The following is a 27,651-nucleotide window of genomic DNA, read 5'->3' as shown; positions in this document are numbered from 1 at the left end:
GTCCATGCCACCCAATTAAACTACAGCCCCAGTATGGTTCAAACGGTGGGAGAAAACTGGAGCCCCCGGGAAAAACCCATGCGACTTGGGGAGAACATAAAAACTCCTTACAGCGCGGGATTCGAACCCTGGTCCTGATCGCTGGTGCTGTAAAGGCGTTGCGCTAACTTCTATGCCAACCGTGTCACCCTAAATTACGTCTAAATTTAAAAATTGAATTAAATGTTGTCTTTTTTTTTTAAATGTGATGTTGTCATTGCTGCAAATGTTTTCCATCTCACCAGCTGGTCTGTCCATGATCAGGTGCACTGAACATTTTCTCAATTGTTTTCTCTTTTAATCATGAAAGTGAATGAGTGCTTGGACAGTAATTCCATTTCCTCTGAATTTCTACTGTCCACACATGCACATGAAACAAGAAAGCATCACCATGCCCACCCCCATTCCAGGAATGAAGTTCCCATCAAAGTGGGAACACTTAGAACTTTATGCTTCAAATGCCCACTGTAGCAAGGTCTCAATCCAGGAACAAACTATGTCGACTCTGGAGATGAATTCACAGAGCAAATAACACTTTATAAGGCCGACTAAAATGAAAAACTCCAGCATGGTAAAAGTGACAGAAATTTGAGAATATTTGGTCATATTAAATTATTTTTGCTTTAAAGAAAATATTTGTTTCTGGATTAATTTGAACTTTTAAATGCTGTTCAAACATTTTCATCCAATACAGTTGGACAAACAAAAAGACTTGAGTTATTCCACACGAAAAATGACTCTTTGCTTGCAGATACAAAGTATCGAACAGAGAAGCAGTATGGCTAACAAGGTTCTTTGAATTTGCCCGTCAATGTTCACAAGGCAATCATTTCTCGTGCTAGATACCAGCCGAAAACGAGCTGATGGTGGAAGCAGTATAATTGGCCTTTGCATTTTAATTGGGTTTCTGCAAGTCATATTAGTCAGGGGCTCGCTGCTCTAATGGTTTTCAGTTTTATCACCACCTGTCTCATAATTCAGATTTATCTACATATCCACCCAGTATCATAATATATTCACTGCTGACAGTCAGCTCAAATGTCAGTTCAGTGTTTTTTAGTACTGTCGGGCAGACGCTTTTTCAAATTGCAAATCAGTGTCCAATAAGCAAATTTTAATAAAAATGATTTGTTTCCTGTTCAAAAAATAAATAACAGGTATCATTGTGTGTGTGTGTGTGTGTGTGTGTGTGTGTGTGTGTGTGTGTGTGTATATAAATTGGGTTCATCCTTGAATGCTTTCAGAGTCTGAAACAAGGGCAGTAAAATACTAATTTAAGGACTTGTCATGAGGGAACCTGCAGTGTTCGGGAAATTGTAATGTCGAATTTGCAGCTACTCAAAAATTTCAGGATCTGCGCATATAATTTCATGAATATATGGGAATTATGTTCGTAGCTGCAAGATTTGATGTTGCTCTGCAAATTGAAATGATGATTCATTCTGCTTTAGTTTTTTTTTATTTCTGGCAAATAACCTTTTGAATTGAATTATGCAATCTGTGGTCCAAGATAGGTTTCTTTGCTCCACAGTTCAACCATTATCACAATTAATTTCTTTTAATTTCTTTGCAAAGCAGCCTTAAATAAAAGTGTGTTTGTTGTACATGATTATTGGTGCATTATTGTTTTGAACCTGCCAACTCAGTGAGGATTTTACTCTTTGAGCAGAGACTGCAGATCAATGAGAAGCTGAGGGGACTTGACTGGTCTGGCAGCATACGTGTGGAGTCAGTGTTTTGGGTTGGGACACGATCTCCCGAAAAATGTAGGAGTAAGATGTGGCAAACATAAAACGGAGGCAAGGGTCAAGAGGTCATTGAATACTGGATTGTGGCAGAGGTGCACTGGGGAGAAAGACAGAGGAGGAGACCACTGAGGCTGTGGGATGGAGGAGAAAAGCGAGCACTGGAATGGCTGAGGGAGAGGAGAGACTGAAAACGTGGAAGCAGATTCGGCTGGATGTTACCTGAAATTGGAAAACTCAAAGCCACTTGGTCAATGGGATGCAAAAGTGTTTACTGAGGGTTACAGAGGCTGTCTGTATAAAAGATGCATCCAGCACGAGCTACCGGTATCACAAATCTATCAATCTCGGAATTTCTAACGTTGATTGTGAAGGAATAAGGATGCAGTGAACATAAAACCTTTATTTGAGATTGTGGGCATTGTTTTATAGTGTCAATACCATGAATTGAAATTGATCCCATTTATGGAACATGAACAGCCATGAAAGACAAATGTGATTCGCTGAAAATGTGACGAACTATCTATGTTCCTCTATCAATGTGTTTCAGAAGGGATCATGTTAAAATGAAACCAATAAAAAGAATGTTTTATCCTTATTGATTTAGAACATGAAAAAATACAGATAAGTGGCATGGGGGGAGCCATCAATTAACCTGTTACTGTCTTGTACCAGCACCTTGGATCAATCCTGAATCCGCATATGATGTGAGCAAAGTTTGTATGTTATCCCTGTGACTGCATTTTCCCCTGGAGCTGCATCCCAAAGATGTCATTGGCAGGTTAATTGGGTGCTGTAAGTTACTCCTTGTCCGAGTTGGTGGCAGAGAAATTAGGGTGGGGGTTTCGGACGTGTTGGAGGGAATGTTTGAACGGGATGTGCATGGCCTCAATAACCTGACTGGGCGCCTCTGGTTTTTTTTTTGTTTGAGAAAGAGAACTCTGAAACGTCAGATTTGTGGAATATGAGTACATGGATTGGAAAGGCTCAGAGGGTGATGAACCAAATGGGACAAGTTCAGGTTGACTACTTGGCCAGTATGGGCAAGTTGGGCTGATGGGCCTGTTTCTATGTTGCGCAAGTCTCATGCTATGACAGCAATAAATATTGCAGTGACTTGCTTTTCAAATCTTCCATTTGCAATGGATTTCTTGCACAACGTCAGAAACATCTATCTCTTGAATTGAGGAAAAAAATGTAAGAACAGAGAAAAATGATCAGGAATAGACCATTTCCCCCCCTCAAACCTTCTCTGCCATTTAATAAGATCAGGGCTGATCCGTCATTAGCTTCAACAATGCTGAAGTGGTGATCAAAACGTTTCTGGAGAAATGCTTTTGTGGCTGGTTGCATATGTACTGTCAGATGATGGATTGTTACGTACCAAACAGCAGTGATAAAAATTAGCCTAGACTGTATTATATTTAAAATAAACTGCCCAATTTACACCCCATTAACCTACACTCCCAGTGCGCTTTGAATGGTGGGAGGAAACTGGAGCCCCCAGAGAAAACCCATGCAGACACTGGAGAATGTACACACAGACAGCATGGAATTCGAACCCCTGTCCCGATCGCTGATGCTGTAAAGGTGTTGCACTAACCACCTCGCTAACCATGCCACCTAGTAGATTTCATCGAGCTTGCTTTAAGAATATAAAATAGAAATTAGGATTCCCCTTTACAATGTTTAATATCTCATTAGACAACCAGCACAGTAATAGGCACTTTGCCCATGAGCCCGTGCCACCCAATTGACCAACAACCCCCGGTACATTTCGAAGAGTGGGAGGAAACCGAAGCAGCCAGAGGAAACCCCATGCAGGCATGAGAAGAAGGTACAAACTCCTTACAGACAGTGCAGGATTAGAACCCCAGTCCCAATCACTGACACTGTAATAGCATTGCCTTAACCACTATTCTGACTGTGCTACCCCACAACTATCTGAGCAATGTACGCCGAGCTGGAGCATATAAATTCCTGAACCATCTTTGATCTCTATAGAGATTCTAATATGTGTTGTTCTGCTAATTTTTGGGAGCTGTCAAGAAATTGATCTGCAGTGAGTGGAGCAGGCGATGACGATACTCTAATCAGTATTTCTAGGTGTGATGCAGCAGATGCCCCTCAAAAGAAAAGTTAAAAAAAAATGTAACAAGCCAAGAGAAACAAATTACTCCTCCCAGAGTTGACATTCCAGACAGACCCTAGATGCATCCACTGGCCACGCACTATCTTATCCTCTCTTCACGCATGGCTCAACTGAAGGCTTCAGCCCAAGAGGTTGCCTGTAAAACATCAAATCTCAGGTTCAAAAGTGTGAATGCTCTATCCAATGCGGTCACACACACAAAAAAATCATTTCCATGGGTGTATTTCTTTGGCTGAATTTGAGGCAGTTATGAACAGGCATCTTCCAGAAAGCAGCAGATCTTCGGGCTGCCCTCGTGAGTCCCACATTGAAATGCCAACAAGTGGAAGCCACCCGGGGAAGAAACAAAAGGTCACCATTGTAGGCTTCAGTTACCAGGTAACCAATGGGAGTTCCGTGTGTGCATTGTGCCTGGATTTTCTGCAGGAATTCAATGACTAACTTGTTCAGATGAAGCCCAACCTTGGAGCTTCTGAGCAGCTTGAATGGTAGATTGGTTCACGGACAAGAAAATGCAACAACTAAGGATCATTATAATTGCTTGGATTGGAGTTGACTTGCCCTCCTGGTTAAGATTACCGTTATGTACTCAGACTTGCTCTCAATTGAAAGAGAGTACTTCACCAACAACAAAGGTAACTGGTGAAAGGTCACCGCTGAGCAGCAGATCAAAAGTGCCTGGATAATAGTGAAGCAAAACCAGGAATATGGTAGATGCATCTGGAGGTCCAGGGCTGAAAAAGGTCTGAGCTACTTCTTGGTTAATGGCAATTTTAGTGATAATTATTCCTGAGCTGCCTCAACCCCGAGAGAAATCAGAGTCCAGTTCCTTTGTGAAGTTGTGGGGAGATTTTAAGCGCTGCACAGAGAAGAGTTGTGGAAAAATTATCAATGATGGTAAGAGATCATATGGAGGAGGAGTATGTGTCTCGGTTGAACAGTTTGAAATTAGGGATTATCAATTACAAATGGTGACAAAAAAAGACTGCAAATGTCAAAATGAAAATGGAGGAGATCATCCTCGCCGGCAGAACCCATTATATGTTTCAGGGAAAAGAGCAGAGGATGATGGAGATTTTAAAAACGAATTCATTTTGATTGGTACAGGCAGGGAGTCTATTCCAAAATGATTGGTCTCCTCCCTACACTTTAAACATCCAGCTTTATCAGCAGAAAGGTTTGTGTGAATAATGGGAATAGAAAGTAGATAATCAGAAAAATTATTTTTCCTTTGGCTTTAATGACCATGCATCGCGTTCTTCAGGTGCCAAATGCCATTTTTAATAGGCAGAATATCTCTACAGCATTCATTGTCCAGTATTATCCACTTCTCTTTTAATGATAGAATCTTGCATGAGAATCAAGTTTCCAAATGGAGGTTGAAGAAGGCACTGTGCATTTTAGAGTGATTGTAAGCAGTGACAGATGGTGTGGATGCTAACTAGAAAGCTCGAGGTGCTAACACGAGGTTCTGCAATTTGGAATTCATAAAAGCAATCTTGCAATTAAAATGAAGTGGCATTTTCTGTGGAGATGACAATTTGATCTGCTGAAAGAAATTTGTAAAAACTGAAGTGTGGGAAACATATTTCAGAAACCAGGCAGTTGAAAAGCATCAGAAAAAGAAAAATGATGACCTCTTCCTCAAATAATTAAACAGTGAAATAAAAGAAAAACCTACTTTAAACAAAAGCAGGTCATGATATCAAGTGAATGCTCTCAGTATTAAAAGTAAATTATTCGTTATGTATTAATTTTTCAGCTGCATTATTCAGTCCTGGAGACTCTTCCACCATTCTTTGAGATCCAAATTGACCTATATATCAGCGTTTTGATTTCCCGTTCAGATTCTTGTAATCGAGGGTGTTCAGCAAAATTTCACCTGGCTGATTCCTGCGGTGGCAGGACTGTTGTCTGATAAAAGATTGGATATATCAGCGTGTACTCCTTGGAAGTCGGAAAAAAATAAGAGAGGATCTCATTGAGGCAAAGAAAATTCTAACAGGATTAGACAGGTTAGATGAAGGATGGATGCTCCCAATGTTGGTGAAGTTCAGGACAGGTCCAAGGATAAGGGTAAACCGTGTTGAGCTGAGATAAGGAGAAAGCTTTTTACTCAGAGAGTTTTGGACTGTGGAACATCCCTGCCACAGAAAGTTATTGAGACCAAGTTGTCGGATATATTGAAAAGGGAGTTGGATGTGGGCCTTATGGGGAGAGGAATCAAGGTGGATGGAGAGAAATTTGGAGGAGGGTACTGGAATCGTGTGAGCAGCAGAGTCGTATTGAATGGTGTTGCGATTCAAAGGGCCAAATGGCCTTCTCCTGAACCTATTTTCAACAATTCTTTGATTTCTTTGATATACCTCAGTTTTGTCTTTACAGCTCTTAACCATCAAACATCTTTCATTATCTGCTTTTATAATTTCTTGCTCACTTTTTGGTTGGTAAGTTTCACTTTTCTACTGTCACTATTGCATTGAGACAAAAGACATTATTGTGTAGGAGATGTAAGAGCAAGTCTCATGCCTGCATTCAGTGTCGTGAAGGTGGTAGGGCAGGTTGAGAAGGACATTTACTGAGCAAACTAGCAACCAACCGGAAGCCCAGTATTGTGGACTGAGTGACTAATCTGTGGAACCTCTACACTTAGTAGCTCAAAATTTCCAGTTGCTTTCCATTATATTGCCCCCACCTCAATCCCACTCTTTTTTTAATCTGTAATCTCCAGAATTGGGCAGGGTGAAATGTTTCCTTGCAGTAGACCTGAAGTACCATGACACCCCGCTCCAGCTAATCAATGAATAAGCCTCACTTGAGTGGAGTAAAAGGTTGGCTGTCTTCCAGAAGCTCCCACCATTGTTGGCGAAGTACAGGACAGTCGTTCTGGTTGGTGACTTCAACTCCATCTTCGAGGCGGCTGGACGATCTGGTAGGGCCCACAGCAGACTGGACTGCTCCTCCAGTCTGCTGATGGACACGGTAAAGGATCCCTTCAGCAACGCTGCAGAGGGAGCACAGTCACAGCCCACCTGGTTAAGATCAGATGGCTCAAGCCAGTCCCGGATAGACTTATCTTGGTGTCAGCCATCATGGTCAGAACCACCGACATCACGCCGGTATTCCCCTCTGACCACTGCTTCCTTCGCAGCTGCTGTCCATGTACAAGAGGACCAAAAGGTAGGCGGGGGGCATGGAAGCTGAATGTGAAGTTGACCATCCGAGAGAATATAGGTTAACTAAAGAAGGAGTACAATTGTTAGAGAACTGGGAAACCCTTTTTTGACTTTGCAGCGACCTGATGGGAAATGACCAAGGAGAACATCAAGATGTTCTTTATCCTCAAAGATGTTCAGAGTCCAAAACAGAGGCAGCAGGAACTCCAGACTGATCTGCAGAAATCCCTCCTCCTTCATTCGAGAGGGGTGGATGTAAAGGAGGGACTCTGAGAGGTGAAGAGCCGGCAAGCCTTGCTATTCACCTCTGAGTTCTCCAAGATCAACTTCCAATCCAGAGTCCACACAATGGAGCAGGATGAGATGTTTCTTCTTCCAAAAGGTTGACAAAGGGAGCTCTGAGATCTACAGCCTTAAGGAAGAGGACGGTTCAGTCACATCCTAGCAAACGGGCATTTAGAGGATCGGCACATCCTTCTATACCAGTCTATATGATACTAAGGCTGCAGACAGAATGACCTCCCAAATCCTCCTGTCTTTTATCATGAAGGTCTTGGATGACAGCAAGAGGGAATGTCTGGATCAGCCAATTACTCTGGGGGACTTGGTGGGGCCGGACCTTCTGGAAGTATACAACGTTATGCTCCTGGCAGGAAGCATGTCAGACTCCATGAGGAAGGACATTATCAGCCTCATCTTCAAAAAGAAGGTATCAGGAATTGGAGACCCATTTAATTGCTGAATGAGGACTACAAAATCCTGTCCAAGGCCATTGCCAAATGAGCCAAGTCTGTTCTGGGACAGGTGATCCACTCAGCCCTGACCTGCACTGTTACGGCAGGTAGATCTCTGTCAGGCTCATGCTGCTCAGGAATACCGTCGGCTTCCTGCAGCTTAGTCCAGGAAAAAGCTTTCAACTGGATATCACACACGTACGTGATGGATGTGCTCTCCAAAATGGGCTTTGGGGAGGGAATCCACAATTGGATTAAACTGCTCTACACAGACATCTGTTGTGTAGTCCAAATCAATGAGTGAGAAACAGATATCTTGCCATCAAGTCTGGAGTCAGGCAAGGCTGCCCACTGTCTCCAGGCTCAGTTGTGTGCTGCAAAGGCCCCCTTGCCAAATCCATCAGGAAGGATGAGGGCATAAGAGGAGTGATGTTGCCAAGCAGTGGGGGCACTCCAGTTAAGGCCTTACTGTATATGGACAATGTCACTGACTTCTGTTTGGATGCACGATCAGTCTGGAGTCGTAGTGGATGACTGTCAGGCTGGAGGCCGGTAACAAGTGATGTGCACTGGGTCCCTTGCATTTTGTCATTGACATTAATGATCTGGATGATGGGGAGGTAAATTTGATTAGTAAATATGTGGATGATACTAAAATTGGTGGAATTGTGGATAATGAAGAAGGCTTTCAAAGATTGCAAAAGGGTTTGGACTGCTTTGAAGAGTGGGCTGAAAGATGGCAGATGTAGCTTAATGCTGAGAAGTGTAAAGTGCTTCATTTTGGAAGGAATAATTAAAACAGGACATGTGTAGTAAATGAGAGGGCATTGAGAATGCAGTGGAGCAGGAAAATCTAGGAATAATGCTGCATTGTTCCCTGAAGGTAGAATCTCATGTGGATAGGGTGGTGAAGATGGCTTTTAGTATGCTGGCCTTTGTAAATCAAAGCATAGAATACAGGAGCTAGGAGGTGATGTTGAGACTATTCAAGGCCTTGGTGAGGCCAAATTTGGAATATTGTGTGCAATTATGGTCACAAATTATAGGAAAGATTTCAACAAGTTAGAGAGAGTGCACAGAAGATTTATGAAAATGTTTCCTGGGTTTCAGAATCTAGATTACAAAGAAAGATTGTGAAGATTAAGTCTTTATTTCTTGGAGTGTAGATGTTGAGAGGGGATTTGATAGAGGTATTTAGAGGGGGATAGATAGAGTTGATGTGGATGGGCTTTTTCCCTTGAGGGTACAAGAGGTCATGAGTTGAAAGTTAAGAGGCAAAAGTTTAGAAGTAACATGAGGGGGAACTTCTTCACTCAGAGAGTGGTGTGGAATGAGGTTCTGGGAGAAGTAGTGGCAGCAGGGTCCATTTTGTCATTTAAGGAAAAATTGAATAGGTATATGGATGGGAGGGTTATTGGCAAGGTGCAGGTAGGTGGGACTAGAGGAATGTACTTCGTTCTGTGTAGACTAGAAGGATGGAGATGGCCTGTTTCTGTGTTGTAATTGTTATATGGTTATATATGACCAGCACATGGGCATTTTGAGCACGCATCAGGTGCCAGGGTAAACCATAAGAGTGAGGTAATACTCTTTGGGGACTGGCCCGACTGGTCCACCATCTCATTCACAGTCAGTTCTGACTACCTAAAGGTGCTGGGGATCTGGTTTGCAGGGGCTTGGCATGCACAAGAATTGATTGGAGCAGATCACAAATGTCACCAGAAATTTGGACTGTGGGTGTGGCGCTCCCTCTCGATAATGGGGAGGAACCTGGTCATCAGGTGCAAGGTGCTCTTGCTTCTGTTGTAGGTGCCTCCCATCCCCCACATCTCTGCCCTAGCTGTTTTAAGATTTGGGACTCCAAAATGGATAGGGTTTGAAGGAGCGCCATGTACAAGTTGCTAGAAAATGAGGGGAAGGGTGTACCCAACGTGGCCCTCATCCTGATGAACACCTTCATGTGTAGCTGCATCAGGCTGTGCGTGGAACCAAAGTATGAGGCCACCAATTGTTGCTATGTGCTAAGGTCCTACCTGTTCCAGGTGCTGCAAAAGATAGGCCTAGCCCCATTATATTCCAGTTAGCTGGACTTTGCCACACCACCTATCCTTCATGGAAAAGTTTTTCCAGGACAACACCCTTGACCACAAGGCTATCAGGGAATCATCAGCATGGAGCATCCTGCAGAAAAACTGAGAGATGAGGACTCGATGGGCCTGGTGGGATGGTCTCCTGAGCAAACCTTCCGGGTCATCTGCCTCATCGGCAGGACTCACAAATAAGCATCAAGACTTGGTGGTGAGAGGTGCCCTTGCAGTGAGATAGATCCTTGTTGCACAACTGGAACATCACCCTCCACGCACATTGCCATGGAGTGGAGACTGTTCGCTTCCTCTCTGCTGAAGGTAGTTTCACAAAAGGTGTCTGAAGAAGGATGTAGGAGGCTTTGTCACGTTCTTCCCCAGTGGCAGCATGACAGAGGTCTCTCTAATCCATGGACTGTTCCTGGGGACAACTCTGAGTCCAACATCCAGAACTGCTGGTCGTCCATCAACTCAGTGAAAGGTGCCCTTTGGTCTGCCTGAAATCAGTTGGTCTTTCAACATATTGAGATGTCGGTGAGGGAATGCTGCTGACTGGCACATTCCATGCTGCAGGAGTACGTGCTGAAGCTTGGTTCAGCCAATGTGAGGGCGTTATGGGGAAGCGCCCTCCCATTACCAGGTACTGAGGAGCTGAGTCTGAGGGGACAGCAGAGACAACATGCCACAGTGGTGGTAACAGGGTATTCAGAGAGGAATGTAAAAGGTTCAGTGGTGATAATGTATCGATATGATTGACACTATGGATGTTAAAAGTCTTGAACAGTTTTTATTGTATTTTAAATTATTTATTGTGAATAAAGTATATATTTTTTTTAACAATCTGCTGCACAGATGGCAAATGCAAGTTTGATCACCAACATCTCCTCTTCCTTGAGGAGGCGGGGGGGAAATGTTGTAGCTTCCCAGATTGGACGTGGAATTCTCCAACTTCAGAGAATGTTTCCTTTCTCTCTGCATCAGAAGGGTCCACTTATGCTTCTTCCCCTTTCAGTGACATCTGCCTTGCTGTTAGCAACACATAACACTGACAAAGAAACATGATGGGTTGACAACCCCCATTTTAAGAATATTTCTGCAATGTGCTGGAGAAACTCAGCGGGTCATCCAGAATCTAGAGTAAGTTTCAGGAAGTTGACGCCAGCATCTGCAGATTTTCTTGTTTAACTTGATATAATTCTGTTAGAGATATTACCTCATGCCATTCCATCCCTCTCCTACCTTCTCTGTGACTGTTTTCTCTCTTTCCAAAATCTGACAAAAGGTTGAAGGCCTGAAGTGTCGTCTCTTTGCCTAGCTGAATGTTTCCAGCACTTTCTGCTCTTTGTTTCACATTTCTGAATGTTTCGCTTCCTAATTTTGATTTACTGGTTGGCGGACGAATTGAGCTTCTGTAAATTGCCCGTGTGCAGGCGGGCGATAGGAGAACCAGGATGGAGTTCTTGGAATAGGTGCAGGGAAGTCGGAGGAAATCTGGGATTGCTTTGCGAACTGGTCTAGATTAAATGAACCTCCTCTTACTTTGTGAAAAATATACTATATACTATAATATAAATAACATGCAATAATATAAGAAAAGATACTGTCCTGAACACTTTTCAATGAAAAACACTGAAAATACCTTTTTTAAATAAAAAGTGAGAAACAAACACAATCTGAGCCATGCTTTCAATGTTTTTTTGGCTCTATTTCTCACTATGAGTGACAATTTTTTTCCCCTTTGACTCATGCTAATTTCATTGACCTCACTTGATCCCATTTTCCAATTGGAGTTCAGTGCGCATTGGCAAACACTTCACACTTGAAGTGCAAGTTGACCTATAACTTGCTGGAATGATTGAGTTGCAGAAAATGAAGCCTTGGCTGCATTGACAAACAAATGTGATCCGAATTCATTTAAAATAGTGTCCTCAAACAAAGAAATGCATTAAATGATAGATTAAAATATTTTATTTAAAATTTTTTACAAGTACAAAAGTAATTAGTTAAGATTTTTTTTAAAAAGAAAGTAGATCAAAACATTTTTCAGGACGGAAGCATGTTCCTGGGATGTTCAGGACAAGTTTTCTGCCTGATTACATTATTCTTATTATACTTATTATAAACTGTGATTCCTAAAAGGCATGGGATTTAAATTTAGGATTTATCCGTCAGCAAACTAGAGGCTCTTCCAGATCTGCACAAATTTTGAACATGACAAGCCAATTCACAAAAAAATAAATTACAAGTGCAAATATTTGCTTGGGCACCATGGGCCAGATGGCAAGGGCTCAAACTGGCCCACAAGCTGGAGCTTGACAACCCTTGGCTGGACTGGTGCATGAAGGAGGAAAGGTCTCTGCCCTTCAATGCACCATTCAATCACCCTGTGGTAATAATGGGATTTGGTGCAACATTTGTAAACACATCATTGGTTCCAATTAACCTTAAGATCTATTCTGATTTCATTTTTCAGTCTCAGTGCATTGGAATTTTAATAATTTGGGTTTTTTTTTTGTGTGTCCGAGAATGGAGACCAGCCAGACATTGGCATGTTGGGTTTGTTGTGCAATTTACCTGCCTGATTCAGCTTCCTGTCACAACAGGTGATGCTGCAGCAATAAACCCCCAAACTCAATGTTTCTCACACGCATGTTGCAACCTGAATAATCAGAAATCGAAAAGAGATTGAACAGGAGTCTTGAAAATCAGTCCAAAGTTATTTGGGGTGATGGCAGGAAGCAGTTCTTCTGACAAATGATGGACCTGTAGAATGTTAACAGCAAAGGGGGCCATTCAACTCTTGGTAACTCTGCAGACTATTTTCAAGAGCAATGGCTCTGATTTTTTTTTTTTGTTTCTCTCAGTTTGGTCTGCAGTTTGTTTTTTCTGTGAAGAACTGAACAAGTCCCCTTTTGAAAGCAACATTTTAATCAACTTGGTATTCCTGCCAGGAAATTTGCTTTTGGACTCCATTTTTAAAACTCGTCTCCTTTTGCAAGCTTAAACCTTTTGTGATTAGTTCTTGACCCTGCAACCAAATGGGAGCAGCATTTCCTCTGGTTGGACCCCCTCATTGTTTTATTCATCTCCATGACATCACCTCTCAATTATTTCACATCAATCCAAATATCTCCAGCCTTTTTCCTGGACGTGTCGTAATTCCTGAACTATTCCAGTCAATCGAGATTGCGCCTTTTGGTCTTCAAATCATTTACTGTGGTTCTGCAGCTTCCTTCAGCAGCCAAGGATGCAGTCCATCCAGTTTGAATATTTTCTCTCTGGTTAGCCAAAGGTCTGGTAACTGATTGGTAGAATTCTGGTTTTCCAGAATCTTCCCACTGACAACCAATCCTTCAAGAGAATTCAACTGAATGCTTGAATGATGTAAGAGATGATGGATTATTACACCCATTGCGCAAATGGTGTTGTGGTGCAATCTAATTTATTAGCAATTTGAGGTCGAAGGGCTGAATGGACTGTTGCCCATTTTAATGCACCTACGGCATCAAATAAAATCCACGCACCTCCAACCATTGAGTACCCACAGTACAAACTATAATATCTCAATGTTTTTCACAATGTTGCCACCATTCATTTCGTGGTCAATAACAAACAATGCCTTACACTTGAGTGAATATTTTATGTAGACTTTTGTGCCAGTCCAGGTGACAACTAATTCTGGGCTGGTGTCAAGGGGCGGCTCTCCTAAACCAACTGAGTTTGGGTAAATCTTATTGAGTCGAGGTTCGAAGAACAAGTTATGAGCAATGAAAGTATGAGGTAACAGTTAAAAGAAAGAAATCATAATTTTATCTCTCCCACAATTATATAATATTTCCATCATAGATCTATATCAGGGGTGTTTGCATTCTTGTTCTCTCCAGAACTTAGGGTGACATGGTTAGCATTGCGCAAAGCTGTTACAGCACCAGCGATTGGGACCGGAGTTCAAATCCCGCAATGTCTGTAAGGAGTTTGTACGTTTTCCCCATGTCTGCCTGAGTTTCCTCTGAGTACTCCAGTTTACTCCTGTCCTTCAAAATATACTGGGGAGTGTAAGTCAATTGGATGTAATTGGGCAGCATGGGCTCGTGGGCCGAATGGGCCTGTTACGTCTAAATTTAAAAGTTATACTCTTGGTTTAGAATTCAAAAGTAAGCACAGTTAAAGATAACATTTCCACCCATGAATCTTTATCCACACTGATCTTATCTTAATTCAGTCCTTGTTCCATTTTGTTGGATGCTGAGCTGGAAATTTTTTACAATTTCATCAATTGACTGATGGAATGTGAGCAAGAAATAGTCTTCACTTTGCACCCCTTCTCCTCCTCGTGTATATGTTCCTCACATTTAATTTGACTCACTCTCTTTTCCATTGTGCTTTCTTCATTCATCCAATTCAAATTGAATCTTGACCTCATCACAATATTTGTTGCAATCCAGTGTTAATGATTGTTGAGGAAGGAACCCTAGTACTGTTTTGACATGTAGGGAAAGCCTTTTACCGTCATCTTCTCCAGCTGCAAAGCTTGACTGTGGAGTACTAGACTCCAGGCTTCTTGCAAGTGCACAAAATAAAGTTAACTGCTTAATGTATGCACTGAATGCACACCATGCAGTTTTAAGTGACTGGTGAATGTTTAATTTCACTACTCTCAGTGTGGTTGTTTTCTTTTGCAGCTCCAATAACAGACAAAGCACCCAAGCTGCTCTATCCTTTAGAAAACAGGTTAAACCCCGTGGAGGCTCAGCTTGGTAAGTCAGTGATTTCCTTCATATACATGCCATCGGTTGAGTGCCTCAGGTTTCTGTTGTGCTCAGCGATTGGTCCTGCTGATGTTTCTTTTGTGAATTTTTATGTCCATTTGTCTTGTGCAAAGATATAATAGTTGGGCTCATGGCTACTTCTTGTTTGTGGCCAGAATTTATGAAGATATTGAGTAATACCACTGAAAATATGTTTGCACTTTTATATGTAGTATAATATTAAGTTGCTTGACCCTCTCTGCTGCAGTGATCCTTCTCTGATACAGTTACAATCTTGCTGCTCACCAATTAGGTTGGCATTCCATTTAGAGATTGCTTTGTATTGCATTTCATTTTAGATATGGATTATATTTAGTACAAGAGTGCAGACACTCAACGGGATGTTGGTATTTGGAAATGCCAGGTTACAGCGCATTCATTAAGCTGTGGATGTTGTCTATGTGGACTTCAGTAAGGCCTTTAACAGGGTCCCATATGGGAGGTTAGTTCAGAAGGTTCAGACACTAGGTATGCGTGGAAAGGTTGTTAACTGGATTCGGCTGAATAGTCATGGATAGTTGTTTCTCAGACTGGAGGCCTGTGATAAATGGTGTGCCTCGGGGATCGGTGCTGGAACCATGGTTGTTGTCTATAATCAATGACCTGGATGATAATGTGGTAAATTGGATCAGTAGGTTTGCCGATGACACTAAAACTGGAGGCATTGTAGACAGCAAAGGAGACTTTAAAAGCTTTCAGAGGGATCTGGGCCAGAAAATGACAGATGGAGTTTAATGCAGACTAGTGTGAGGTGCTGCACTTTGGAAGGACAAGGTAGGATGTACACAGTAATGAGTAGTTCACTGAGGAGTGCAGAAGAACAAAGGGATCTGGCAATACCGATACCTAATTCCCTGAAAGTGGCGTCACAGGGAGACAGGGCTGTAAAGAAAGCTTTTGGCATCTTAGCCTTCAAAAAAACAAAGTTTTGAATACAGGAGTTGGGATGTTGTGGTGAGGTTGTCTAAGACATTGGTGAGGCCAAGTTTGAAGTATTGTATACAGTTCTGGTCGCCAAACTATAGGAAGGGTATCAGTAAGATTGAATAGTGCAGAGAAGATTTACTAGGATGTTGCTGGGTCTTCAAGAGTTGAGTTACAGGGAAAGATTAAGCAGGTTAGGATTTTATTCTTTGGAGTGTAGAAGAATGAGGGGAGATTTGACAGGTTTACAAAATTATGAGGGTATAAACAGAGTAAGTGCAAGGAGGCTCTTTCCACTTGGATTAGGAGAGATAAATGCAAGAGGACATGGCTTTAGGGTGAAAGAAAGGTTTAGGGAGAACTTCTTCACTTAGAATGTGGTGAAAGTGTGAGCTGCCATCGAGCATGGTAAATGGGGGATCACTCAAGTTTTAAGAATAAATTGGTTAGATACATGGATGGGAGAGGTCTGGAGGGTTACGGAATGGGTGCAGGTCGGTGGGACTAGCAGAATGATGTTTTGGCACTGACTAGAAGGGCTAAATGGCCTGTTTTTGGTGCTGTGGTGTTCTGTGATTCAAACAATATGTTTCCTCCAACAAGACGTTTCTTAAAATAGGAATGTCTGCTGAGAATCATGACGGGCTTTAATATCCTTCCCTGCAATGCATATTTTTTTGCTTTTACTTTTGAGCTAATTATATTGATGAGATGATTGGGGCAGATGACTAAACTTGATGATAGCACACACTCCATTTGTCATACTCTGCAGAGAGTTCACCCCCAAGATTTTAATTGTTTCAATAATTTTCATATGCAGTGCAGAAAGAATATCAGGGGATATTTTAATGCTGGTACTTCCTCTTTAGTCATATCTGTTTGATTCCTTTCAAACCAAACATGCCCAACCTGAATCACTGATTATTCTCATCTAAAACAGTTTATACATCTAATCCCAGCCTGTGGTCAAACTGGAATAGTATTCTAATTCCCAAATGTGATGATGTTTGAAGCAATCATATTATATTTTAATTTCAAACTGTGATAAACCCAATCTCTCTCCTGATCCTTAAATCATAGACTGCGATAAATCCTGGATTGTGGATGCTATTTCAGTGATGAACATTAACTAATTATCCACTGTTGCCAAGGTTCAGGGCATCAAACTGATGCCAATATATTTGAGCATGATGTGTTACTGATGTGAAGGAACTGATTTTGTTATATACTTTGATAACAGGAGGTAAATATAAAAATGTGGTCAAATCTTTATTTTCACTGCTGAGTTTTGAAAATACCTGAAATTGCAGTTGCTTTCTTTCTCTTTATTTACGACTTCACCAGACTTTTGCCTCTTGTCTGGGCTGCCGACTTCTCTCAGCAGGAATATTTAGAAGTGCTTAATCGGCACTCAGTATTTTACACCCTCTTGCATTGTGGCAGATAATGTCACACGCTCATTGCCAACTCAGACTAAATCCACAATCTTGACAGCTCCATTGAGAAGGAACAAAAGCTTGCAGCGTTACAAAATTTAAGGGAATATTTTCTCTGCCAGCGCACTCATGTTAAGTACCTGTCCTTTTACTGTGTGCTCTTCAAAATAGACCATTGTATTAGTGAAGCTTTTGTAATAGTTCCTACTCTTTGTTTGCAAAGTAGTTTTGCTTCGGCAGTCATAATAAAATCAAACTGTAGATTTCTATCAATCTCAATTAGGGCAACGTGCCTGAGAGGAATCAATTGAGTGCTGACTCCCATAGTTCTCAGTAACACATTGTTAATGTCTTTATTTGGAGTTTTTTTTTGTTTGTTTGGCTTAATACATATTTATGTGCAGGAAGTACAAATGAATCCTACAGTTGACACAAAAAAGACACATCAATTATTAATATATAATATATAAAAGTGCAGTGGACCCCCGTGGCAAGGAACTAAACAGCAAGAGAATAAAATAAATCACATATAAAGGACAAGAGGAGATCAAAAGCACATGCTCTATGTAGTCAGTGTCTTTTAATAATAGAAAATAAATTATTTCTGGCAAGCATTATAGATGCTACCACTTGACACTCGCTGATTTTTTTTTAAATCTCTCATGCAGCTAATACATTCAGTTTAGGATGTTGCCTGATGGTATATTTGTATTCTTCTGAGCACATTTATTTTGACTGTAATTTTACTGAGGACTGTGATCATCTGCGCCATGTTGATGGAAGTTGCAGCAGGTGGCTGTGGAGGGAAGCTCGGGCCACTTCAAGGACTGGCTGCTTGAACAGGCACCTGGCTGGACTGGAATCTCATTGTGGAGCTCAAAGCTAAAGTAAAAAACCAAGCCGTCTGACGGACAATGATTCCATTCCAGTGGCCCAGATTTTGTGTGGTAATCGAAATGAAAGTATTGTTGGCCACTGTTACCTGCTGCCAGCTTTTGGAGTGAGTGCAAGTGCAGTGAAATATGGGATTCCTTGTACTGAAGTAAGTACATTTGACACCCAATTCCTCTGCATTCTCTGCTAGTTTGCTGGTATTTGCTTAATCTTCACAAATTAGTTAACTGATTGAAACAAAGTATTTAGGAACAAATCTCAATGAAAAACAAAACTGGAAAGCTCACTCTTTCCCACAGGTAAATTTGCAGAGTTATTGTGAACTATTTATCTGGTCCTGATAAAAAAAACTTTCTCGAATGCGTGGATTGATATTCTCTCAGATTAAGGTTCCAAAATTCAATGGATTCAAAGTGTGGGTTATTTTGGTAATGTTTATACAATATTAATTTCTGCCTTAACAATCATCACTTTTGACTCTACAAAGAGACATAAACCATGAATCATTTTCTAAATTTAAATTTTAAAAATTTAGATATACAAGCATGGTAACAGGCTCTTTCGGCCCACAAGGCCATGCTTGCCCAGTTACACCCAATTGGCCTACAATCCCCAATACATTTTGAACTGTGGGAGGAAAGCAGATCCCCCCAGGAAAAACCCACGCAAACACAGGGGGACTGTATAAACTCCTCACAGACAGCGCGGGATTTGAACCCTGGTCCCGACCGCCGGCTCTGTAGCAGCGTTGCACTAACCACCATGCTAACTGTGCTGCCCTCTTCCTGGTTTCCATTTTGTGAGGGAAAAAAATGTGGCGGACATGTGCTGGAAGGGCATTGCTCAACGTAGAAACAACAGACAACCAGCTCAGTCCTCAATAAACTCTTATCCAATTTGCCAACATTTGATATGTACTTATGGCAATGTTTGGAGAAATTATCAGAAAGTTCCAAGAACACCTCCTCCATTTTTATTTGTGCCTTTATTAGTGATTGATTTTTCTGCCTGTTTTTCAGTATCGTGACACTAAATATAAGGAATCACTGAGAATGCAACAGGATATAATGTTGGGAAAGATTAATCACAATACAATAATCACACAGTCTTGTGTGTGCATGTGTGCAAGATCAGTTCCCAATACTATTGCCTTCCCAGTCATGACAGAATCAGCATCATTATATCAAACTTGGCATGTCACCTACCATTATGGAAGTGGCCTTCAATAAACTGAGCAGAGCACATATATGGAGGACTGATTGGCAGTGTTCCTGTTGTCACGTGAACTGAGGAACAGAGCTCCACTCCTTGCAAGATCGTCATCGGTAAAGGGACAAATAGAAATTGAGGAGGTGTTCCTGGAACTTCCTGATAGTTTCTCTGAAAGTTGCCATAAGTACATAGCAAATGTCGGCAAATTGGATAAGTTTATTGAGAATTTCACTTGTTGCCTGTAGTTTCTAAGCTGAGCTATGCCTTTCCAGCACACATCTGTCACATTTTGTTCAATGGTAAAATTAATTTTAAAAGATCCTTTGGTTAAATTAGCTCTGAGGAGATAATGGAACAGACATGTTGAATGTGTTAATTTCAGTTTTTGGGCACAGAAGTGATCAAATATATTGCAATGACTTGCCTTTCACGCGGAAGTAACAGGAACAGGTCCAACGATAGGTTGACTCTGGTCATTTGTTCAAGTCATCAGCTTTGAGCAACTGTTTTGAATAGCCCTTCAGAATGTGGCTGCCTGTTTCAGTATCATGATCTGAAAATGGCCAATACTTTGGCCAGATTCAGACTTCAGCTCTGACCTATTTACCTGGGTGCTACAAGCAAAGCTTAAAGGGATGCAGAGGGGAGCTGAAGAAAGCAGTTTTATCCCCACATAATGTGCAGGCAGGAGAAGTGAATAAATTCTTTCTGGACTCGCAAAAATACTGTGTCGCTCAACCCCTCCCATGCATCACCTCATCTCTATCCCGGACAAAGCTAGCATTGTTTTAGAATGGAGAAATTGTTTGCTTTTATTCTCCACTTAATAATTTACAATGAAAATAAACTCATCCCATTTTTGGTTGTCAAGCAGAAAATGTTATTTCAATACAGTAGGGGGTGGGATCTGTAATTTGTGGTGACAGCTGCAGTTTCGGTAGAAAAGGATAACGTGAAGATAATGGATCTATAATGATTTGAAGCCCACTTTTGGACTTCTTGTCACTGCTCAAGTTTTTGACTAATAACGTCAAGTGCTCCTTCATCAAAGGCTTAGAACAGCTCTATTCTGAGCTGCTTTTACATTAGTTGGCAAAATGTGCAATTTATTTTGGTAACATTTTATAATGAAGCTATTTCCAGTGCTTGAATTCTTACCAGTTATGCGTCAACTTAAGAGGTACAAATCTATATTTATGCTCTCGGTGAGTGCAAATGTGTGAGTCAATGTTAAATTCATTCCATTTTGAATTTAAATGTCACTCTGTTTTATTCCATTCAAGAAAATAAGCACATGGGAAAATCAATCTCTTCCCTTGCCTGCCCAATTGTATGTTTGCAATTGTTCTGCAAAATTGCCATGGAAAAATGTCTTATTGCAATATTATTTCCTTGTTAAGGGATATTGTATCTTCTGCATCGGAAATCAATACCTTCACCAAAGCTCTATCTCTGACTTAGCAAATAGAGTCCGTGCCCCTTTACCCGAGACACCTGACACTTAATGAGTTTTCATCACTTTTTGAGTTGGGCCCTGCTACCTTGTTGAAACAAGAATCAAATCAGACCTGTTACATCCTGGTAATGCACTCTGTTTCACTCCAATAATATTCATGTGCACTCAAGTAAAGAAAAGCACTTGGATAGTAAAATTGAAATTCAACTCCAATGTTGATTTTTTTTTGTTGCCAACCTCTGTTTTGCTGCTTTAATCCTCATGACATACACTGATCTTTTTGATTGGAAAGGCAAGCATGGCATTTGAATTTAAAATGCCACAAATTGAGCAATGAATCACATATTTGTACCCACCAAATGCCTCGATTATCGACTTAAACCTCTGAGGTTGATGTGTAACCGATAGAAAATTTGAGCACCAGATAGAACCTTGTTCTAAAATACTGCCCACATAAATTGCACATTTTGGTCAATTTTGTCAGAACTGAACTATTCTTAGCAGATGACGAAAGAGCACTCGATGGTATCAGTCAAAAATGTGAGCTGCGCGAACAGTGCAAAGCAGTCTTCAAGTCATTGGACCAACGATTATGTTCATTTTAGCTCGCCGCTGCAGTTGCCCTCAGAAATATTGTCGTGGATCGAGTCTGGGATTGCCACAGCTGAAGTGTGGGCAGGTCACAAGGACAATCAGAATGCAGCAATGACCACAAGCCAAGCCTGCCACTGAAGCTCAAAGCATCCACTCATGCTCTCCCCTTTGTCTGAGCACATCAAGCGCAGACTGAGCAGAAGAAAGAATTTCCCACCAGCACTTTTTAAAAGGATCACAGATAGTGCCTTGGTTCCTGATTGTCAGCTGCTTTTTGGTGATTTTTTTTATGCTCGTTGAAGTCCAGAGAAGGTGTTAGTTGGTGCAAGTCTGATAGCCATGCACTTTGAATTTCATCAAGCTGAAAGAGAGGAGAGGTTCCTATCTGAAGGCCACATCTACCTACGGTTTCCAACCTGAATGAGCATTAAGAATGGAGACTTCTGTACTTCTCGAAGGAGTTCTCCATTACAAGTTGCAACTTGCTGCAACTTTAACTTCTAACCTGCAGCAGGGTAAGAATGGTCAGGTACTTTCCAGGTTTCAAGGTTGAGCAGTCAGCGAAGGAGGCCACTGAGATGGTTCTTTCAGAGAGAATGTATTATATTGAATGTTCTTTTGCCTGGGGCTAAATGAGTAAAGCAATTGCACTGGAGACTACACACTTCCCATGGTGCCCTTCACAAGGGCAGGAACTGCATCCCAGCTCTGAGGTAAAGCACAATTGAAGGACATCCCATTCCTGCAATCTCTGGCTGTCATCAAACCAAACACAGTTCAAAGTGATCACTGCTTCAAAACCCTTGCATCTGTTGACTGCAACGACAGGTCCAATGAGAGGAAAGGGGTCTGCTTTGGTGTAAATTATAGAACCTATCCTTCATTGAGTTCTTGGCGCTGGCAGCCAACAATGAATTATTATCAGCGCTTCAGCAAAGGACTTGATGTTTTGGATCTTTAAATTTTGACCTTCCACTTTCTTTTTGGAGGAGGGGCATGATCATTTCAATCCTCTACTCTATGCAGATGACCAATTCCCTTCATTGTTTTTCTTTAATTTTTCAGAATCTCTCATGCACGCTCTATCAAGGCTGCACATTATTCCTAAAATCTAACACTGAAAACTGGATAATCCCAGCGGACCATGCTTCTTTTAGAAGTTAACCAAGACTTCATTCCTCTTGTACTCTCTGCTTCTATTTATCAAATCAATAATGCCATGTACTGCCACAGGAAGATCAATGTTGAACACCTCAAAGACCCAGCCAGATGAGTAGCTCACACATAAACAGGCAGCTCACACCCTGTAAGACCAATAAGGCATTTGCTTAAAAAAGTTCTGGTGTTGGTTCAATGAGAATACCCAGGAGATTCGGAGGCAAATTAATGAGAAATGCAGTGTGCTCTAACAAACCTTCAGAACACCTGAAGACTGAGCCTGCAAGTCTGGGCTCCTTAAGAACAGATGGGCAGGCAGAGCTGAGCCAGCCTTTTGGAGAAAACCATGATAGGCATGGATTCTTAATATTGTCAAATTCTTCCTGAGGAGCTGTGGCCACTCGTGGAGATTCCCTTCCTTTTGAAAGCAAACGCTGATTAGTACAAAATCCTGGAAATGCATTGGTTGTCTAAATAAACATCAGGGTGCCCACTCTGGCCAACTTTTCCAGCACACAGGTTCAAGTTTTACAGTTCAAAACACAAAATCCAGGAGGAACTCAGCTTTTCAGCATCTATAGGAGACAAAAATGTATTGCTGACGTTTTGGGCCTGAGCCCTTCTTCAAGGGAAAATCAAAAAAGGTAGAAGCAGGATATTAAAACAATGGGAGAGGAATTCAGACCTACAAAAGGTGTTAATTGGATGTGATAAGGGACTTGGCAGAATTTATCATGTCTGCAAAAAGAGTCAGCGAATGGAGAAACGACGGGGTGGGATGGGGGATGGTGGGGTTAACAGAAGCCAGAGAAGTCAATATTAATGTTGGAGGATGCCCAGTCAGAAGATGAGATGTTGTTCCTCCAGTTTACGGGTGGTCTCAGTCTGGCAGTGCACGAGATGAAACCATAGTCAGACATGTTGGCACAGGAATGGGACGGGGAATTGAAATGGGTGGCCACTTGGAGATCTCTGCTATTACGGCGGACAGAGCCGAGGTGCTCAACCAAGCAATCTCCCAGTCTGAATCAAGTGTCCTGTCTCCTTTTACACAGACATGATAAATTCTACCTAGTCCCTTATCACGTCCAATTAATACCTTTTGTTGGTCAGGATTCCTCTCCCATTTTGGGATCTATCCTGCTTCTGCCTTTTCTGATTTTTCCTTGAAGAAGGGCTCAGGCCTGAAAGGTCGGCGATGTTATCTTTGTCTCCTATAGATGCTGAAAAGACCAGCTGAGTTCCTCCAGCATTTCTGTGCTTTCACTGCAATCACAGCATCTGCATCCTGTCGTGTTTCACTCAAGCTGTACATCACTGACCCCAGAGTGCAGGTCGCAGCATCTGAATGCATGAGACCAGATCTCTGAAGCAGGAACATGACTGTGTGCTCCATCATGGTAACAGAAGAAATGAAAGAATGGTGTTCTCAAAGCCTGTAGGGGAAAAATCCAATATTCACACCAACCTGTCAGAATATGAGGCATGTGACTGTTCAGAGTACAGGTTGAGGATCCAGGATGTCAGTGCAGACTTGGGGTTCTTCCAGAGCCAAGCATCTCTTCTTGCAATACCCACCCAACCCATGGAAAAACCTTCTTTCCCAGCTCCGGCAGACTCCTCTCAATCCACATTAGCCTCATCGGCCACATCCAAACTCCGAACTCATCAACAGACTGTTTTTAGAAATACAAGGATTTATTATTTTATAACTGTTTTCTCAACAGACCTGTCATATGTACATTTCACCCTCCGATTCCTCCATCTGGGATTAATGCCTTCCACTTTGTTTTGACCTTCCCTCCTTCTCTTGGCCAAATGTAATACTTTGGCATTTCACCTGGCACCATTTTGTCCATTCCACCAGCCTGCTGACTTCCTCGAAGATTGTTACCTTCAGTTCCATTCCCTGAATATTGTCTAATATGCACGATCAAAGGTTTTACTCCTAATATTAGCCCTGATATTACCATGCATTTCCCTCCAGTCCATCAAACAACTGTTCACATCTACTTGCTGGGCATTTTTTTTCTCTGCGGTCCACTCAAAACCAGTGGTGGTTATCTGTGCATTTCCAGATGCAAAACAATTTTGAGGCCAAAGAGTGATACAGAAGGTGCTTGTCCTGCACAGAATTTTAATTGCCCATGTCTGCCCAATCAATACTTTCTGATGAGAGTTTCAGTGGAGAAAGAGATATCAGGTGCATTGGTAACTTGCAACAGGCACTTTTCCTGATTCATGTGTGAACCAATCAATGTTTTTTTTAAGGAGGAGTCATTTTTCATTCTTATTCTTGTCGTTATGAATGCAGCCTTTAAACTACTAGCATTTTGAAAACCATCAGGGAGAGTCCAAGCAACAGTGTGATAGATCAAATTGTATCTGAAGAACCAGGTTTTTTTTTTATTTCTCAGACTCCAGGACCTCAAATGAACTTTTGACCAGTGACCCAAAGTGACCCATCCTCAACATTATCGGAAAACAATTGGAGGGGTATTTATTTTTCCAAGAATTAGAACCAAATACCAACATGTGACCTTGAAATGCCAAAGGCATATTCACATCTCTTGGCCTCTTGAATCCATGACTGAAACTGAATGCCATCAGTTTTATGTTAGAATCTTTCAAACCATTCAATCAGGTACCAAATGAAAGATTATTGCAGGAGATTAGGAGTTGTCGGGGAAGCATGAATTTGCGTTGGAAGTATATAAAGAGAGGTGAGAGTAAGATATACGACTACTAGAAAATTATGCTGGAGAAATAATAATGGGAGACGAGGAGATGGCGGAGGAACTAAATTAACATTTTGCTTCAGACTTCACTGTGGACAACACTAGCCATGTGCCAGATTTCGAAGGGTATCAGGAAGTTTAGAAGAATGGTTAGAGAAGTGGCAAATTCATTATTATATCGGAAAGAGTACGGTCGTGCACTTTAGTAGAAAAAATACTATTTTATAAATGGGAAGAAAATTGGAAACAAATGTGGGAAAATGGATCAACTCAATGTGTTGAAGAGCCTATTTCTGCTCTTATATATTAGGGTCTTAAGTGAATCAGAAGGTTCTGGAGTCTGCAAATGATTATCCTTAGGTGAATTGCACAGGCAAAAGATAATAGGTGAAGTATAATGTGGAGAAATAGGTTTTCCACACTAGCAAGAAGAAGGGAGAAATAAAATGTTATTTAAATTATAATGAATTAGCTAATGAGGTTGGTATCTTGGCTCAATAGAATTTTTTTTTTGTACAGTTGCAATGACCCAGATTTGATTCTGACCTTGTGATATCTGTCCTACCGTGACCTGGAGATGTGCTTTTAATAAATATCCCCAGGAGTCGATGGATGGTTGGTGATTCTGGGAGGATCTGATGCATGAGCAAGAGAGAAAGGGTTGCAGGGAAGTAGGAAAGGCAGTGGATGACCTGACATAGAGGTAAATACAACATGCAGCAACTGACTGGTGTTCAGAATGATTTAAGTGCCCACGTACAATATACAGGCACAACAAGTCATATTAAAAAGATGGGTAGTATAGTTAGCAGAACACTGTTATAATGCCAGTGATTGGAACTGGGGTTTCAATCCTGCATTTTCTGTAAGGAGTTTGTATGTTCTCCCTGCGTCTGCGTAAGTTTTTCCCCAGGGCATCCACTTTCCTCCCACCCTTCAAAACGTACTGAGGGTGTAGTTCAATTGGGCGCAATTGGGCGGCATGGGCTCTCAGGCCGAAATGGCCTGTTACCTTGCTGTAGGTCTAACTTTAAAAATGAATGGATTTGTTGGTTATTATTGCAAAGAAGGTGGAGTTCCAGAGCGAGGAGACCTTGCCTCAGCTCCATGCGGCTTTCCTGAGACCACAGCTGAAATGTTTTTCTTATCATTTGTTCTTATCAAAAGACGTGTAATTCACTGGATTAATTTCTGGGAGGTAAAAGATTTTGAGGAAAATCTAAGTTTTGCCAATGATTTCTGGAATTTGGAATAAAGAGAGGTGATCAACTGAAACTAAGAAGATTCTGTGAGGAGATTCACTCTGGTGGAAGGCTGCAGAACTCAGGGAAAAAAAAAGAAACGGCGGATGCTGCATGGATCGGAGACCTTCCTTCAGAACCAATCAAGCCAAGTTTTAAAAAAAAACGGTGAAATTTGGAGAATTACTTCTGTAACAATTTTCAGATGGTTGTCTACTCTGTGCGACGAGTTCAGTTGGAGTGCCTCTTCCCATTTACTGCGATTTATGCTTCCGTGCTTTGCAATTAGTTCTGCATCAAATGTTGGCACCAGTTTTATACTGGAAGATTAGGGTAACACAGCTGTCCAACTTAAATCCTATAACACTATTTTTACTACTAAATTATTGATAAAAATCTGGAATGAGATGTTTTTTTTTAATATAGCATCTCAGCTGAAGAAATTAGACGTGATCCTTCCCACAATCACAAGTAACAAATATATATGGACTTGCTAATGAATTTTAAATGGCTGTCAGTTTGGTCCATGTGCATAGAAATGAAGCTGAAAATCAAGTCTTCATTTCGACTGTTCTCCTTCATTCATGTGCTCAATTTCTTAATTTTGCAAGCAAATTCTGGAATTCCATTGACTTTTGGAAATATTCTCCATGATCCTGTCTCTCACCGATCATCAATAACTCCACAAATTGGGATAACTGCTTTGCAGAACATACCCACTTTGTTGGTAGGTCTAAACCTAAGCCAAGTTTGTCCTTGTCCTCATCCATTGTCAGGGTGAGGCCAAAGGTAAACGTGAGAAACAACACATCATATTCCTCATGGGCACCCTTAAACCTCACAGCATGAACACTTGTTTTGCTTTTTTTTTTGAGGTAAGCTCCAACCCCGCTCCCCTTCATTCTCTCTCTCTCTCTTGCTCATTCTCTCTCTCTCTCTCACTCATTCTCTCTCGCTCATTCTCTCTCACTCATACTCTCTCTCGCTCATTCTCTCTCTCGCATATTCTCTCTCGCTCATATTCTCTCTCTTTCTCTCGCTCATTCTCTCTCTCTCTCTCACTCATTCTCTCTCGCTCATTCTCTCTCTCACATATTCTCTCTCTCTCTCGCTCATATTCTCTCTCTTTCTCTCGCTCATTCTCTCTCTCTCGCTCATTCTCTCTCTCTCGCTCATTCTCTCTCTCTCGCTCATTCTCTCTCTCTCGCTCATTCTCTCTCTCTCGCTCATTCTCTCTCTCTCGCTCATTCTCTCTCTCGC

At 41.5% G+C, this 27,651-nt stretch overlaps 1 protein-coding gene across 4 annotated transcripts in view; it reads left to right on the top strand.

Annotated features, from left to right (window-relative positions):
• LOC138738944 (interleukin-1 receptor accessory protein-like 1) overlaps positions 1–27,651 on the top strand; it is a 1,251,110-nt gene that overhangs the window by 829,183 nt on the left and 394,276 nt on the right. For all 4 annotated transcript variants that reach the window (XM_069890175.1, XM_069890174.1, XM_069890172.1 and 1 more), the window contains one exon: positions 14,613–14,687. In XM_069890175.1, the coding sequence (XP_069746276.1) occupies positions 14,613–14,687 (75 nt within the window). The remainder of the gene's footprint in view (positions 1–14,612; positions 14,688–27,651) is intronic.

Source organism: Narcine bancroftii, chromosome 7, assembly GCF_036971445.1.
Source record: "Narcine bancroftii isolate sNarBan1 chromosome 7, sNarBan1.hap1, whole genome shotgun sequence".
NCBI lineage: Eukaryota > Metazoa > Chordata > Chondrichthyes > Torpediniformes > Narcinidae > Narcine > Narcine bancroftii.
The sequence above is the reverse complement of the archived record's forward strand: the minus strand, read 5'-3'. Positions and strand labels throughout refer to the sequence as shown.